The 18,937-nt window shown below is 42.4% G+C and overlaps 1 protein-coding gene across 1 annotated transcript in view; it reads right to left on the bottom strand.

The window, feature by feature from the left end:
• The window catches only part of LOC306794305 (uncharacterized protein), a gene marked incomplete at its 3' end in the record, with an annotated part of 50,188 nt that overhangs the window by 19,036 nt on the left and 12,215 nt on the right, over positions 1 to 18,937 (bottom strand). The window contains exons 3-7 of the mRNA XM_079292342.1: positions 15,630 to 15,753; positions 14,349 to 14,469; positions 13,488 to 13,594; positions 13,344 to 13,440; positions 6,284 to 6,367 (exon numbers count right to left, since the gene is read on the bottom strand). Of these exons, the coding sequence (XP_079148468.1) occupies positions 6,284 to 6,367; positions 13,344 to 13,440; positions 13,488 to 13,594; positions 14,349 to 14,469; positions 15,630 to 15,753 (533 nt within the window). The remainder of the gene's footprint in view (positions 1 to 6,283; positions 6,368 to 13,343; positions 13,441 to 13,487; positions 13,595 to 14,348; positions 14,470 to 15,629; positions 15,754 to 18,937) is intronic.

Here is an 18,937-nt window from a genome sequence, read left to right as displayed (position 1 = left end):
GAATGCTGACTTTCAAATATGAAATTCAACAGACGTATCTCATCTAGCACTAAAGCAGGGTTGGAAAGAATATGAAATAAGAGATCAAATAAAAGGCTTCCAACATGGCCTGAAAATGATTAAGAGACAAGACCGTATTACCTGTAAATTATGTCTGTAAAGTGCTACCAAAGTGTTCAATAAAAGCAGGGAAATACAGAACTAGGTGAGGATAGAGATCTGGGGCCGTTACTCCACAACATTCTCAGAACACTCAGGCCTACTTGCGCAGTAGTCTCTTCACATACTGATGGATATTTTTTTTTCTTTAGCTGCTAATTTTAGTACTTAATCTATTTGATATTGAGGGAAAATGGCTCAACTTTCTGGATCACTTTCTGTGATTTCTTTTCACCTCAGGACTTCTCTCAAGGGCCAAGATGCTTTGTGAATAACTTTTATCATTCCCATTTTCATTTTCTGATCTGTAAGGGCGAATACTTCTGAGAAATGTCTTAGAATTAGTCACAAGTAGAACGTCTTTATACTAGGAAGCTTTACGAATATGGCTCCTGTTTATTAGCAATTGGAGTCGATAGAAATATACTTGATTTAGAGAAGAGAGGCTGACAGGAGGAATTTCTTGAAACGATGAAATGTCACATGAAAAGAAAAGTGACTGCTGCTTTGACTGGAGAAGGGTATTCGTCCCTTGGGAAGCAAGGAGATGAGCAGAGGACACTCAAGGTCTCAGTGTCAAGGGGTTAAACAACTCAGTGGGCTGCCATGGAACTAGAGCCAGAGCAAAAAAGAAATTACAAGCAGTTGTACGGTGGCCCTGAGAGTCAAAGCACAAGATTTCAGAGAGCACAACGACATTTCAGATGCCGATGTCCGACAAACTGGACGCCTTGCAGCACATTGCTGCCTCTCAAAGGTTGGGATGATAAGATACAATAAAAGAGGGAAATTGCTGTGCAGCAAAACAAAGTGGGCAGAATGCAAAAACATAGAGTGCAAATATAAATGTATCAGTTCAGAGTGTACAACAGATGTAAGTTGTTGCTTTCGCAGTGTTTTCACCGTGTTATTTTGGTTTTCCCCTCAGGTTTTGAGGCAAGTGTCTTACTGTGCAGTAGTGTAAGTGTGAGTGTAGATATTGCCAATAGTACAGACTTGTATTTATTTAAAAGCTTACATATACACATTACTATTTTACTAATTTACACCGGCAGCCCAGTGTAGGCCGACTGCTCTCCGGTCAACCCCTCATACATGTTGGAAGATGATGAGCTTGAGGTGCTGCCACCGAATATATGCAAATAATGTCACCTCCCATTTTTGCACAACCATTCTTGCCGTTATCTACTTTCATCTGTTGTACACTTTGAATACAATGCGTCCTGATGAAGATTATCGTATCTTATCGTCCCAACCTGGAAGAGGCAGCAATGTGCCGTAATGCATCCGGTCTGCCGGAAATCGAAAAGAAGTAGAAGTACTTCTGTTTGTTGTAGACTGAAAGACAGTTCACCCACTCAGGGTCAGGGAATAATTGCACAACATATACAGTACACCTACCTTTTCCAATTTGAGTCTCACTTTAATGTTGTGTTGTTGTTTTTTTGCTGTTATGTTTCCTGAAATGTTGTGTTTTATCCTCAGGGCCACCGTACTTTTCTGTCTGTATTGTTTCCTTGTGTTTTTTGTACATAAGTGTCACTGCTGACAAACACAAAATCATTTCTGTTCCCGCTTTAGTCCCAGGAGCAATTCATTTGTGCAAACTGATAATGTTGTCACCCAGTGTTTTTCTCATTTGGTCCTTGTTTGCAGATGTTAACACCCCCAAAACCAACTGCACCCCACCAAAGCCACTGTCCGGTGACATATGAGACGGTGTTGATATTTAGACAGATGGGTGGTGCATTCGAAGGATAAAAACCTTCAAAATACACACAAAAATGGACAACACACGCGCATACAGTGGCTGCCGCCCCTCAGCGCTCCTCTGTCCTCACATGCTTGGTTTCCCCATCTAATTGCTGCCATTCGTCAGTGTGTGTGTGTGTGTGTGTGTGTGGGACGCCAAGTGCTCCTGTACTTTGTGTTTTTGTGTTTCTTTGGTGATTCTGTCACTGTGCATTTACAAACAACTGTGGTAAAATGAGAGAAAGTAAAAGATAATCAGACAGACAGGTAAGAATGGGAAGGAAGACAGAAAGGCAGAAACACACACAAACACACACACACAGAAAAAGCTGTCACTGTGCCATAGGGCATACTAAACCTGTCAGCATTTAAACCTGCTGCCTTGTACTCTGGCTTGCCACGTAGAATTAGTCTCACATAGTATACCAGCATCTTCATCAAAAACAACAAACACACAATCTGACTTTTTGCGCAATAAAAGTATGTGCATTTGTTATTGTTATTTAGCAACTCCTCCTACAGTGTAGATTCTAGGAATGCGCAGAAAAGCTTAATATCAAGTAAAGTAAGCAGCGAGGAGCGCTTGTCAAAAAAACAAAAGAAAAACATCCACACCCTTAATCATTGGTACAACATCTTACAAATATTTCTTCAGCAAGGAGCAAATCAAAACTAAGTTTATAAAACAAGTTAATTGCAACTTGACTTCTATACATCTCACACTGACGTGTAAACAAATGAGACTGATTGCACTCTTTTGGGCAATCATAAAAGTATGACTGTGCTGATGAACAAACCTGTTTATGTTCTGTGTGTGTGTGTGTGTGTGTGTGTGTGTTCAACATGATAATTTGTCAGTTTATGTTGTGAGGGGGCTAAACAGATAAGCAATCCACAGCTCAATCCTTCATCCTGCTCTGATTATAAATCAGCTGGAGCTCTCAGAAGCAATCAGCAAGAGCAATCTGCAGCCGGCACAGACACCTTATCAATCAGAGGGGACCATCACACTGTCACACTCACAGACATAAACTAAAGAAATACACACTCCCCTATTCCTACCGTTCCACATGCACACCAGCGTAGACACAAAGACAGGTATGCCGCAATTGTAATTCTACATCCCCGCCCTGCAGCCTCTTACCGCCTTTTAAAACTTCCTTCTCCTTGCTCTTTTTGGTTTTTTTTGTCACAGATCACAGAGTCGCAACAAGAGTTTCATCCAGCTAGCTGCCTGGCGGCCACGGAACTGTGCTGGGCGAGACACATCACTCCTAATTACAGTCTGATATTAATAACAGAGAAAAATATTAATCTTGGAGGTAAACACTAAGCCGCTTAAAGGAAAATTGCAAATAAATCAGATTATCTTATAGGAATATCCTCCGAATGGGCCGAGGGGGTAATGAGAAACCTGGGCCCAACCCCTCTCCCTCTCTTCATCTCTTTCTCTCTGTCATTTCCCACTCCCCATTCTCCTGCAGGATTGAAAAAGGTGTGACTGTGTGTACGTGTCTGGTTGTGTGTGTTGTGAGCACATCTGTGTATTTATAAAACTGTGGTGCGACCCCCCCCCCCCCCCCCCTCCACCACCACCACCACCACCTCCCTCCTTCTCTCTCTCTCTCTCTCCCTGCTACTGTATTCATTTTTCACCTCCAATTTTATTTTTTCATCAGTCGGGGGGGCGCCGCCGAGCAGATTCAATTAGGTTCTGTGATTGGGCCGCTGGCATTCAGCGGGGTCATGGAAAGGTTAAAGAATTCAGTGGCACAAACATGATTATGGTTCTGTAGCATTTGATCAAAAGTAAGGTTTGTCACGGCAAAGTGCAGCCCCGATGTTTTCCTTGAAACGGGACCACCGGTTTGGCCAGAGTGTGACGTGAGAGCTGTTCCACGCGTTGGTTTGGTTGATTCTTCCGTCGAATGGTAATTACGTGCTGAAGATGTTTGACACATACAGCTGGCTTGGAGATATATACAGAGATATGCACACGTGCATGAGCGTGCACAGGTGTGTCATGCTGCTACACCAGCTACACAGATATATATTCACAGAAACATTCACTCTCTCTTGCTCCTTCTCTCTCTCTCTCTCACACACACACACACACACACACTCAGAGAATAGCGGAGTAATAAAGCCCACCCTTGCAGTGAAATTAAAGCTAGTCAATGACACTGCGTGCTGAGTACACACTAAATCATTTTTATACCCAGATGAAACAGCCAACATAATACTTGCTCTGCACATGTATCCAATATCACCTGGAGACAATGAAAAAAACAACAACAAAAACCAAAACAACGAATCAAATATCATATTGGATGTGTCAGATTCACGTCAGAACAAGAGATTGATACTAAATATCGGAAATACGGTACAATAACAGTGTGAGATCTTTTTATATTCAAAATGGCCAAGCAGAGAGCACATTATGAGATATTGGATTGATAAGCAGGCTGGGATACTGTTGTTGGGTGAGTATAATAGAACAATAACGTTGCTCCTGGGTTAGCAAAGATTGCATTATGATTTTAATGTGTTTTACAGACACGAGCCCTTCACTGAGAGGAAATGATGTCAATAAATAAGCAGCCTCGCATTTTAAAACAAAGAGAACTATAGTCAATGAAAAGAATGGTGCAAATATAGAATGGTGTTTGGTTACTATCAAATATCTTACACAACACGGCAACGCATGCACACACGTACATGCACATCATTGTGGCATATCATGAGCTCGGAAATATAAGATCCTGTCTGACTTCTTTGTAAACAAAACTTTATGGGCATATTATTATGGCTCTACACTTGTTTTTTTTTATAGGTTAAAGCTCGAGGGGTAATGCATATTAGAAACCTTTTTTGTTATATTTTTTGAAATTCTCTTTACATCGTTGCATGAATCAAGAAATCGAATGTCCAATAGTTGCGCGATATTAATTTACTAACAAGTTGTTCATTGTTACTGTTCATAGTGATACTTTTGCACACACATTTCTTTCCACTCACACTTGAATTAGCCCACGAGTAGATGCATTGTGACAGTGCACGTCAATCATTTCATTTTGGGAGAGCCTGTCAATCATCTCCTTCACTCATTTACTCATATCACCAGGAGGTACAGGGAGCTTTCCCATCTGCCACTTCAGGTGTGGAACACCAGCCAGACGCAACCAGTCAATAGAGCTGTTTGGTACTCCTGGTCCCTTACTGTGGCCTAATTGCCGGTGCAACACTCAAATATGTCCTACACTTCCCAATTCTTGTGAACCCCCAACCCCCCACTCAGCAGTCCCCATTCCATACTCAAGATGGGTATTTACATGCCCCACACCGCAGAGAGCAAACAAGCTCATTTAAAAGTTCACATGCTAATGTGTGACATTTAATCCAAACTTTACACGGGGAAAAGGACACGCAACAATAGATTTTGATTCCTTTCTTGTCCGTGAATCTCATCATTTTTCGCCTTCCATATTTATGAGTCGAAAAGGCGGGACACCTTAGAGGGGAGTGAGGGGAAGGGACAGGGAGTTTACTATTTGAAAATTGGACTGGTTCGTGATATTTGCACTCCAGAGTGCCCTACTTTGTTGATATGCACAAATTACTAATTTTTCTTCTTTTTTGAAGCTACTAAAAAGTCGCCCACATATTTCATTGACATGATATTATCAATTTATTCTGAACTTTAAATGTCTGCGGGCTCATTTTCAGGTGGCGAGTGTCAATTTCACCATCTGAAATGACATTTGTTTGCAATATCAGCCGTAGCTAACTAATCTAGTTCGTCGGGCTGACCACAAAGTGAAACTCTCAGCAGTTGTCTGGTCAATGTACTGTGAGAGACGGTGTCTGCACGCTCAGCCAAAGACAGTTTCCCAGAGATGCACCACTCTGTACCGTTTGGATATTTCAGACGAGTGGAAAGAATGGAAAGTGGAAAGTCAGCCAAAGTCGTCTTTCCGGCTGAATTTTTGGTTTCACTGGCTGATGCTGACACGGACACGGACACGCAGCATATTATATTCCCATGCAGATTTATGTTTAATCTAGATTTGACTTAAAGGAGTTCAGTATTGGGTCTTATTTTGTATATTTTCACTCCCGGGTCACTCCCATGATCAGGTATTACTGTTGTATATGTTTTATTTTGTAAGTTATTTACCCCTTAATGTGTTCTGAGCAAAAAGACAAGATCAAACCACACTGAGCCCCACGGGGATATTGGGCCGTATGGGGCAAGATGTGGACGATTCATCGCATTTATAATTTATTTCAAACTAAGAGTGAGAGGGAAAACCACAGTTAAATGAATCTAAGGACAGTGAGGAGTTTTTTTTCTTTCTTGTGTTTCCCATACCTCAGAGAGAAGCGTCTCCTCCTTCTGGTGAGACTCTGACAGCTCGCTGCTCTGTAGCTCGACCTGCTTCCTGCTGGCCGTCAACTACAGAGAGAGACAGAGAGTGTGTTACTGGAAATAGCTCAATAGTAATGATAAGAATAACTATTCCACTGATACTGAATTTGATATAATGTATGTCGACAAAAACAAAGGGAAGACAATGAAACAGGAATGGTCAAATGAACAGAGAGAAGTAAAGACACAGATGGACCTACATTGTGGACTTTTGTGAGTGCCAAGGAAAAAAAGGTTTGTGACGTACAAATAGTCAGGTTCTTTATCTTGCTCTCTTTCAGTCTCTCTCTCCCCCTCACACACACACACACACACACACACACGTACCCACACGGATCGACGAGGACAGGCCAGGGATGAGCACACCCCATCTGATCTGTGGCCCGTTCATTCATTAGACCCATGCTCTCCCCTATTGATTTCAGCTTAAATAATGAGAAAGCTTATCCAAAAATCTTTAGCATTTGGGCTCCAACTTAAGGGAATCGATGGGGCCATTTCCCATTTTGAACAGCACATACGCAGGGGTTTTATGTACGATGAACGGGACAAATCCAGATGCTGATAAATCAATAGGCCTTTCTGTCGATGGACAGGCATGCTTGCACACACACATACATGCATACATGGACACACATGGCTGATAAATGGTATTTTTGAGGCAATTAAAGTGAGCTGTAAACATATGAAGGCCAATCAATTGGCCAGTGAGGTCTATTATCAAGGCTTTAACACTGATTTAGAAGGGGCTTTAAGGAGCCAGCAGCTTTAAGTGTGCCACAGTCACTTATGCAAATCAGCAGCAGCTAGAGACCTGCACAGATCAGTGCTGCACTGTGCTGAGATGCTCACACAACAAGATAGTATACATGTCACCACCACAGAGCCTCAGAACTGCTGCCTACGGGGAAAGGTGTGTGAAATGAAACGGTGCTTCTAAGGGACTTTAAAAGCCCTATTTTGTTTATTGGCTTATATTATGTCTAAAAGTTTTATTATTCAACTCAGTCTGAAAAAAAAACCACCTTTTACCAATACCGTAGCAAAACATTTAGACATGATATTTTTGCTGCTTATCAAATTTTTCCGGCCATAGGCATTGTTGAAGAATTTGATCGTTTATTATCTCCCTGATTTTTTTTTTGGGTAGATTGCAGTTTGCATCTAGGTGGAACAACAAGAAGGGAGAGGAGGAGCTGTGTGGTGGACAATTCTATTTTAGGGGGGGGGGGGGGGGGGGTGTGGACAAGCTTGTTAGGAGGAAAACAAATACATCAGTGCTGTCCCGCCTCCCCCCCCCCCACTAAAGGTGAGACACGTGTGCTAGCAAAGCCAACCTACAGACAACATTTCCCTGAGGTAATTGGTTCCGCATTAATATTCATTTGATTCTGTATTCAGCAGCTACGACAAGCCTCTCTGCTTTGATGCTCTGCGTCTCGGCCCCCTCGTCCACACTGTTAACCCTGAAACTAGGAGTTCAGATAAACCGCCACGTTGAGGCCTTTTTCTTTTTTTCCTGCTATGTGAAAGACTACAATGATATAAAGCGAAACTAAGACCCTCCTCCCCTCCCAGTGTGATTTAGTTTGACTCTGGTATCGCTCACTTTGTCTTTTCATGCCACTGCTTCAGTCCAGTTGATCCGTTGCGTGTGCATGTGGGCTGCTGAGGAATGACATTTAAATTGTGCGGCCAATCAAATTGGCAGAGAGGCAGTAAGGAAGGTTGGGGAGTGACGAGGGGGTGCGGGGGTGTTTCGAAAGGGTTGCAGACCAACCGTTGCCATGGTGAACCACTTCTGTCAAAACCACCAAGGTCACAACTGCTGACCTGCAGTGTTATGAGACTTCTGAATAACAAACTGTATGGACATGAGGATTCCCCTCTTTCTTTATCTGCTTCTTTGTTCTCGTCATTCTTTCATTTTGTCTCTTTCTTTCTTTCCTTCCCCCCCCCGCTTTGCTTTTCTCCCGTCTTCTTTCTTTTCTCTCATCATCTCTGTTTATTTATTTCTCTCATTGTCTTTCTCTATACGTTTATTTTATGTGCCCTCTCTCTCTTTCTTCCATTTTTAAGACTGACTAATTGTGCCATTATGAGGCCTGTGGTGTTGCTGAATACATTATGTATGGCCCGTGCTGGCAGTAAGTCTGAACACGGCCTGTTTTGAGTCATTATAATTCCGTTTGCTAACACACAGCCATTGTGCTCGTCTGGGGTTAGGGGAGATGGTATGATAAAATATTGAGGGCGAGCGAGGCAGCTGCAGATGCTAGCTGTCATGTGTGAGCGAATGAATGTTATGACAAGCATGTTTAAACATTCATGCGGGGAGGAGAGTTTAGGAGGGCTTTTCATTAACACCAATATGTCTTCGTCTCCCTGGTGCAGACACTGCTGGTGTTAGCATGACAACAACAGGGAGGAGAGGAATTAACATCTTGAGAGGAGACTGTCACAGACGCACACTAACAGAGAGGTAGAAACAAGCCATCTTGTGCATGAGCGCACACACAAGCATACGCATTTTGACATTGGCTGACTACTCCCGAGTATACCGTACATCTAACAGGAAAATGTACTGAGTGAAATTGACTCTCCACTTTCCAACCCCAACAGACACCGAGACAACGTTCTCTTGTTTACCAGAACAACTATCTGAAAGTGTAACGCCATGTTCTGAGCTGATCAAATAGCTCACAGAAGAACAGAGCAATGCATTCAAATAGGAAGAAAACTGAAGGAGTACAGTGGGTTCTTACTTCAACCACAGCAACGGCATAATAGAAATGATTTTTTCAAAAAGGAAGAATAAAGTTGTGGGTGGCCAAACTTACGTCACCCACCACGCTGTTCAGCTGTGAGGAGAGTTGACCCGTTAGCAGCAGTGCAATCTCTTGGCAGCTTCTGGAGACTAGGAGACAAAGCTATTTGTAGCATTTGTTGGGAGCAGAGCAATGGCCAATCCGTTTGTGTAGCCTTGATGCAGATAAAGAGATACGTTGAACAGGTAATGGGCAGAAATAACAGCTCTGTGGTAAATGGGTGAACACTGTCCATGTTAATAAAAAAAATCTTCTTATCGCTTACTTAATTCCTTTTAACATATCTGAGGTGTATGTTGCCTGTGATGAAAAGCAGATGATGTGCATATTACAGTGGTGTGGTAACAAAGCTCAACATCGTTATTCCGTTACTGTGGCATGTTATTATGGAGGCGGTATATACACATTTCAGCTCACTGGAACTCCATCAAAATGGACTGCAACATCAATACCTATGCTGATGATCTCGTGAAGTCAAATCCAGGCAAAAGAGAAGGAAAGGAGCATGCCGTACTCTCAACATAAGTGGCTTTGACTTGCAAAATGTGTTTGCATAACATGAGCTTGAGATAATGTCATAAATGGCTTTAAATGCTGCAAGGTGCATTAACAATATGCACGGTCATCGGTTTTACCCGCACCTTGCCGCAAACATTTTGAATTAATCTCGTTTTTACTGGTCAAGAAATACCATTTTAATATTCAAATTTGGTGTGTATGCTTGCGTGCGAGCCAGTGCACACTCGTGCGAGACTGATCTAATCAGTCTTAAATCAGTTAATACGCCGAGGACACGGAGGACATGAGTCAGCTGATGTGAGCATGAGCTAATATTAGCATCTCGCCCCCCATTCAAGACCTGTACCGCACAGAGTCGCATCCCGTGTTTGGTCTTCCCATTACAAAAGTGCAGGCTTTGGACATTAAGCCCCGCAGTTTAGCTAACCACAGTGAATTCCATTAGCACATTAGCTAAGGTGCCATGACCTAATGCTAATGTTGGGTACAGCCTTTAATACCATATCCGTTTTTCCGAAAAGAAACTTCAGTCAATTTTCAGAGTGGCTCTTCAACTGTTCTAAAAGAGAAACCAAGTGTTATCAACATATATATTTTTGAAATAGATACTACGCATACATAAAGATGCAATTCATGTGCACACAGGAACTTAAACTGAGTAGTAATTAAAAGCCAGAGCATGGAGTTGATTCGGGGTAGGCGGTTCATGACACCACAAATCTGGGAGACTTCCTGTAAGACATAAATCTGTTGCTCTCCCTCTCTCTACACAGAGACAGTCTTGTCTGGGTGTCTCCCTTCCTTCGCTCTCCTCACTGTTCATTTGAAGCTCAAGAAGCTTTGGTGAGGTTCAAAGAAAATCGACATTCTCTCTTCAGTCACTCATTCGTTCCCTCTATCTTCTTCGTTCTGGTTTGCTCTTGCTTGTACTCATTCTCTCGCCCTTTCTCTCTCTGTCCCTCTGCAAGTGTCTCTCCCTCTCCCCTCTAAACACTGTCTCTTCCACACGGCCCGGATAATGAGTGGCGAAGCTAAATGAGAGGAAATTCACTATTAGGATGGGAACGCTGACTGAAGGTTTGAAATAAACGGAGAGAACTTCAGGCCAAATTGTATTTCCAAGGACATAAACCAATGGAACAGGCAGACATCCTCTGAACAAACACACACTCAGTTTAAACTACTATAAGAGTTGTAGAAATATACAATGTCCATGTGGATAGAACTGAAACACAGACTGGCAGAAGGCAGACAGAAATACATATAAATGCATTCATCCCAACATATGCATGTAGAAAACCACAAACACAGTTTACATGAATTCAACACCGCTTATTTCCTTGGTGTGGAAAGCCTATTACTCCGCATTCAAAAGAAAAACAATCAGGCCATGAAAGAAAAAACATAAATGCTTGTCTATGTCATTGAAAACTAATTAAGCAAATGTGTTTTCTTAAGTGTCTCTGATATCCTCTCAGGCATAGAAATGCACACCCACATATAACACACACAGAGGAGCCTCGCTCTGTGGGGTTAATTGGGTTATCTCGGCTGATGAGCATAACTAATAAGGATGCTTGTTAACGGAGAAGAATTATTTCTTCAATTAGCACTCTGAGTGTATGTATGAAGCTGTGCATGTGTATAGATCCCCCGTTCATCACTGGCACGAGTTCAAATGAAAATGAAGCAGAGCTAAGTAGGCATGAAGTGAGACCCGTGTGTGTGTGTGTGTGTGTGTTCACTCCATTTATCTATTCTACACACAGATGCTCACCATCAGTCATCAGACCCCACCCGTTCACCCCTACCAACACCCCTACCCACACACACACACACACACACACCATGCCCGCTATGCTGTAGCTCTTAAATCCCTAATCATCATCATCATTAGTCTTCTGTTTAGCATAATTAGTATTGTTAACCAGATGAGCAGAGTCGAGTCAGGCTGTGCCAGTCACACAGCCAATGACATATGTCACCCTGCAGGCAGCTGAAGAGGCTACTTGTCCCCATCAGGTGGATTTGTGGCACATTTGCATGCTTTCACTGATTGCTGATGGATAATGTAGCAGCTGATGTTCACAGCGTGTTCTGATGCATTGTGTGCAAAAATGTCCAAAGAGAAGATTTTTCTTTTTTTTTTATCATATTTTTTTTAGGGCAAACAGCTTGTAAAGTGACACAACTCTTGCCGTTATAGCAGTTAATGGAACAATACTGAGAGCTCATTTCGCCAAATTTATTCATTCGTGTTTGCAAATGTAGATGCCGCCTTTTGTTTGTGATGCTTAACATGCGCTTCTAGCCGACAGTAAACACGAAAAAAGCAAATCAACAACACTTCTCTGGTCTTCAGCTCACAAGTGAAAACTCACAAACACACTCCAACACTCACAGAGAGGGGAAAATGAGAGAGAAAGAGAGAGGCAGAGCGCTACATTTACTGAAATTAAACATTTTCTCATCAGCCTGAGGGTGCAGCAGGCCCACTAATGTATTATTCATCCCCACTTCACAAAGGAACATTAATCAATTATGAAGATATGAGGATCTTAAAGTATAGAGGAGAGACGAAGAGCGGCCCGTTCGTATTAATATGCGGCCGCAATCCTGCGCCCCCACCCCCCCCATGCTCCTCAAATCAATATTTTGCAGATTAATTTGGAGCGGTTGTGGCGAGATGGCAGGATGGAAAGAAGGAGGGGATGTGGGGGTGGAGGAGAGGAGAGAATGTCTGAGGTCTGAATTAAGGTGAAGTGTTTTGTCGTAATTCTTCTTTTTTTTTTACAAGTCCGTGTAAGTGCGTGTACATGCGTGCGTGTAAATATGCCGTCTTCTGTAGCGCTGTAAGTAAACAAACTAGAACCGCTCAATTGAGAAAACTACAGCGTAAAAAATGTAACTGAACATCGACACTATATTAGGTAGGGGTGTAACGGTACGCGTATTCGTATTGAACCGTTCAGTACGAGGCTCACGGTTCTGTACGCATGACGAACCGAATACGTTTGGAAAAAAAAACCTTTACTTAACCAGGTAGTCCCATTGAGATTAAAAATCTCTTTTGCAAGATGGAAGTAACAATACTACATAACATTAAGGAGCAGTTTTTGTTTTTTATGCTTATGTGTTGCTAAGAAGACACCCCAGAAGACGGGTCACTCAGGTATAGTTCCATCATTGTTCAAAGTCAAAGAATAACTTCATGATGTTAGTTGTAATGAAAAATATATTTTAAAATAAAGTACATTTCTCTGCATTTATAGTTTTCTACTGTACCGAAATGTACCGAACCGTGGCTCCACTGTATCGTACCCAACCGTGCATTTCGTGAACCGTTACACCCCTAATATTAGGGCCTAAACAGTAAAAAGTAAAAAGTAAAATATTCAAAGTTCCAAAGAGGAGAGGCTGTTTCAAACACATAAATTCATCTTTAATTGAACCTGGTCATCTTTTAATCGTGGATGCAGGTGTGCAATTGTGTGATGAGCTCGTGATGAGGAAAAAGCATACATGAGAATTCAAATGAGGGAACACAATGAAGAGAATCAATGTTCTTACTTGCAGCCAAGTTTACACATTATCACCCACTGTTGAGTAGTCTGGTTAGATACAATAGATCTAACTAAGTACATCTGTAAACTCACCTCAGAATTCAACATCGCTTCCTTCTCAGTCCACTTTTTATAGACTCGAGTGTGGGCCTCTCTCTCCTCCACTGTTCCTCCCTCTTCTCCTCCTCCTCTCTCTTTTGTTGCTCCTGCCTTCTCCTCTCCTCTGCTTTTTGATGCTCCTTTTCAGATTTCAGTCTCCGTCCGTCTTCTCTTTGCCTCCATTCCTCCTCTTTTCTCTTCAGCTCCTGCTGAAGCTCGCTTGCTCTCACATTCAGCCTGGAGAGCTGAAGTCGGACAGAAAGAAAAAGAAGCAGAAATGGGCAGGCAGTCGCATCTGAACCAGTCACTCAATCGCAAAACTAACCTGAAACACCAAGAGGGTGGTTGCAGGACAGCAGCATGTCAGACAGTTATGTGTTGTGTTCAGCTCCTTTACATTCCAGCTGTTTTTCACGTCCCAAAAACAGCTCGTACTGTTCTCTATGTGGAAGTACACGTGTGCAAAGAGGAATCCCAACTCATGAATTGTGGAAAGTAACGAAGTACATTTCCTCAAGTAGATACTAAAGTACAGTTGTGAGGGACTTGTACTTAATAGGTGACACTAGGTGACCTTACTAGTTCTTTTTCAGGTCTAGATCTCACATGAAAACAGACATCTATAATAAATGAAATAGAACATCAGTCATCGGGGAAATGTGACTGCAGAATAAGTACTTTAAGCTCGTCAGTGGGGCATCCTCACATGCACTAACATGCACGCTGCTGGCCCGGCTACGTCAACAACGTGCAGACAAGCTCTGACAACAACACACTCTGCTCAGGTAGACATTACTCCACGATGTCTTTACATATACATTCGTTGTTTAGCGGTGAATATTATAGAACATCTATGAACATGATTTTAAATGCAGTACTTAAATAAAACATTTGTAAACGACTATTTTCATGCTGTTTTTATTAATATTTGTATTTGCGTAAAAGTATCTCAATACTTCTGCCACCATTGCAACTCATTCATAATCTGCCGGTACCCACCTGAGCGCGTGTGTCGGCCCCTTCGCGTTGCAGCAGCTCAATGTTAGCTTGCAGGTTGGTGATGCGGACGTCTTTCTCAGCGATGTTGTCTTTCTGGATCCGCTGCAGACATGAAACCCGTCTACACAGCCAGATTCAAATGAATTGCATGTATACCTGCCTTGTTTCCATTGTTACGGATATAAAGTAGTTTTAATTGGGCGTCTGAAGTGTCAGATTCTGTGAATGTATTCAATTACACAGAAACTGGCTTATTGCCGACAAACAAAGATGCAATTCTGTGGCAATCATCCTTTTAAAAGCTGTGTGTGTGTGCGCGAGTCCGTGCCAACGAATCTACCCATGCATCTGCATCGCAGACGTACCAGCTAAACAGAAACACAAGCAGAATGAAAACACAAATATGATTAACAGAACAAGCTCCAGTAACTCTTGCATGTTTCTCTTCGGCTGTGTAATCACACAAACCACTAATTAGCGGCGGTGCAAATGAATGACTCAACTCACAAGCAGAATGAACAAACATTAACCAGCCAACACACACATAAACAACTAACAAGCCCAGGTTTACCACAAGCATGAATGTATGTGTGTGTGTGTGTGTGCATATCTGCAAGTCTGTGTGTGTTTACGTGCGTCTTAACCGTAAGCCACAGAAGACAGTAAAACAGCAGTGGGTATAATTTAGTGACACCCTATAAGGAGGTGTGGGAAGGCCGTAAAAAACTCTCCCTTTTAATCCCGGTCGGCGACGCCATGTTTGTTACCCAGGGCTCTGAGATATGCCGGCAATTCATCACCCACGCCTCGGCTTCCTGTTAAACCTGGCTGCACATGGAGCGCTTCTAGCACAGCTGCCAAACCAATATCGTAAAAAAAAAAAAATAAAAAAAAAAGACTTCTACACCTCTCAGACAGGCTTCTAACGAATAACAAGCTCCCTGCAGAGAAATTCACCTTAACAAGTAATGTAATTGTGTAGACAGTCTTATAACTGTGGCAACAAAAATCAGCTGGAATGATAGGGTTTAGTTTTGTTGTTTACATTAGAGGCTTACTTATTTGAGGAACACCTTGAAATAAGGGAAGTCAGTCCAAATACAGTGTATGCAATGTACTGTACTCAATTGAATTTTGAGAAACAGAGGAAAGACTTTCAATAAGCTAAATGACCTTAACCAAGAGGCAGAAGTTTGAGGGCTGGACATATGTCTTGATGACATGTTGTGGTGTGATCTTGTAGTTTATCCTTTGTATGAACTCAAGGTCCAGCTGGATTACCTTTTGTTTCTGCTGGAAACTCTCTCTGAGCTCCGTCTCCAGATCAGAGATGACCATGTCCTCGGTTTGCGACTGGATTTTCCGGTCTTCCAACTCAGATGTGATCTGGACCAGGGAACCAATACTAAAGCAGAAAGACGGACAGAAAAGGAGAGACAGTATGATGCATGGCAAAGATTTACAGGAAAAACTGGTGAAATTAAACCACCACTGCACTTGTAATACTATACAAGTTGCAGATATATTCACTGGTACAGTTTCCAGTATATGTATTGGATAAAAAAAAAAATGTGATCACAATTACAGTAAATTACAATAACATGACAGATCTAAACACAGCATATGGTGATATATATATCATTGTATAGCTGTGTTGGATAGCTGTATCAAAAACGACAGAACATGAGACGCTAAACTAACACTGAGTGAACCCTGATGGGTAATTAAGATTTTAAATAAATGCATGCAATGCTTTCCAACATAAAATAACGTGAAATTTGTGCTAGGTGACAGCAACTGGAGCTGATATGCGTCTGTGTGTGTGTGTGTGTGTGTGTGTGCGTTTGTTTCCCAGCGGTGAAAATATGTTAACTCTGCCCAGACACCTTCTGAGTCACCAGTGACAGCTGTCACACACCCAAGATGGAAGAAGAGGGGGGGGGGGGAGAAAACACATCACACGGCACTGTGCGGTACTCTTCACAAACACATGCACGCACACGTACACACACACACACACACTATTTCATATTTACCAGCCTCATGAGAGGAGTTATTCTGATGAAACTTTGCGCAGATTAAAAATGGTAAACTCACATTTGATCAAGCGTGTCTACACGTTGGCACCGAGCAGGGACGGGGAAGGCAAGATTTGACAAAAGTGACATGTGAGTGGATCGAGAGCGCCGAGAGTTAAATCGTTCACTTCAGGAGGAAAAAAAAACAACTTTTCAGTCAAATGGAGTGAAAGCCACAGAGGAGAGTGAACAAACTGACTTTAGATTATCGTCTGTTTCCGTGTCGAGAAGAGAATGGGAAGGAGTGCGTGTGCGTGCTCTGTGCTATCAATTCACTTGATGGTTTTATTCCACTCAAACTACACTGTTCCTTTGTTATGAATTGTCACTTTGCTGAGCATTTCACTGAGAAAATCTGTTTAAAAAAAAAGAATGAACAAAAACTGTGTGTACGCTTTTATGGGTGTATAAATGTGGAGACAAAGACAATCTTTCCCTAAATATATGCACAAAATCAATCCTCAACTTTTACAAAGGTTAAAACTGTCTACAGTTGCATTATAACATGATTTCTCTTGTTATTTTGGGGCTTGTTAGATGGAGTGAAGAAGCTTGGTCTGTTTATCAGCATTTTAAAAACGCATTCACCCGTCAGTTTGGTGGAAAAATACTGAAATCACCCCAAATTTAGGAGATTATTTCGAGACGAACGGTCTGAAACGGGAACAAGTCGAGAAGAGAAAAAGGGTTTTGAATGAACAGTAACTGCAACCAATTTCATCCCTATACTCAGGGTGGGTTTAGAGGTCTGTGCGTATGAGTGTGTACATGCATATGTGTACTGCAGAAAACACTCGCGAGTTGAGATAAGGAGTATCATTTTGTTGTTTCTTGTAGTTTTTAACTCATTTTTGGTCAAATGAATACGAAAACCTGCAACACATTCTGACCTGCAACAAGGCAAAATGCAAATGTATTAATTCACTGCGCGTGCATGTATGTGCACATCAGGTCATGATTATGTACGTAAGAAATGAGGCGATATGATTTACTGTATTGTTATATACAATAAAGCAGTTGTGCTAAACAAATGACACGATGTCAAACCAACAGATGAACAGGGAATTCCTATTTAGAGCCCTAAGTGTTGTTATGATTACTGTGTGGACAAAGAGAGCAGGGCGAGTGAATGTGACTGAAGTGTGTGTGTGTGTGTGTGTGTGTGTGTGTGTGTGTGTGTGTATCACCGTTAGTGTATGTAATATTAAAGCAGGCTCTCGATATCTCAAGCTGTCACTCAGGCCTATTAGGCAAGGCTAACAAAATTAGTCATGAATATGCAGTAATAACATGCAAATTGCCACTCCTTCCCCCTGTCCTGTGTGTGTGTGTGTGTGTGTGTGTGAGCCGGTATGCATGTTGCCCCCAGGGCCATAGACATTGGCTCTGTAAACCCAATTCTTTCTACATCATTACAGCAACAAGACATAATTCATAAGAATAATATAAACATGCATGTAGCCTGGCATACATGCACAAGCACACACACACACACACTTGTCTGCGCACACACCCACACGGGACACTGGTAGGCTACGCTGCCCTCTTCACATGCCAGGGCCACTATACAGCAGCTTGTTGTTAACCACTTTAATGTTGACCAAAGTGTTTTAAGATTGCCAGTGCCATATTTTATGCTTAAACACACACACACACACACACACATTTGTGCATGTGCGTACACAAACATGCTGATCGTAAGTTGCTTCCGGTCCCCAGGGTGGTGTTTGGCACAGCCTGGGTGCTGCCACAGCAATTAACCTCCCTGTTAATGAGAAGAGCTCTGTCAAGCAGCCAGATGGCACCGCCTGGCACGTTGCCATGAACACACACACACACACACACACACACAGCACAGATATACACTCTCACACGTAGACATGCACATACAGTATGTGCACATGCACGAGCACACGCACACAATCCTGTCTTCCCCTGCTGTACACCTAACTGTTGCTGGTTGTCAGTGCCCCTCATCCCTCGCTTTGGCACCCCCCCCCTTCACTTTTCTCCTGCATTGTCTCCTATGCCCCCCCCCCCCTCCCTCCCTCAATCTATGGCAGCTGCTTATCCATGCAGCACTGCAGATGTCACAATTCACCAGCTGGGAAAACAGCAGGGGAGGAGAAGAGAGGAGAAGGTTTGAGAGGAGAGGAGGAGTTTGTTACATCTTCAGATTTGACAGAGAAGCAACCAACTCAATGACGACTTAGAGATTCATACAGAACTGATTGATTTAGAAATTTGTTGTGTTCAGATTAGCGATTTTTTATAACAGATTGTAGGAATGTTAGAATCTACAGTCAGCTGTATCATTGTTCTTTTTACATGTAATTATATTTGTGAACGTGTGCGATTGGGTAGATGCGTGTACTGTACGTGTCCTGCTGTGTGTGTGTGTGTGTCTATGATTGCGTGTGTGTGTGTTAATGAGCGTGGCAATTGGCCTGGGCACGGCCCGCTGTGTATGCCTGTCTGCATGTCCACACAGCAGCCCACCAGGCCTGCGTA

This window comes from Melanostigma gelatinosum (genome assembly GCF_949748355.1).
Source record: "Melanostigma gelatinosum genome assembly, chromosome: 20".
Lineage (NCBI taxonomy): Eukaryota > Metazoa > Chordata > Actinopteri > Perciformes > Zoarcidae > Melanostigma > Melanostigma gelatinosum.
The sequence above is the reverse complement of the archived record's forward strand: the minus strand, read 5'-3'. Positions and strand labels throughout refer to the sequence as shown.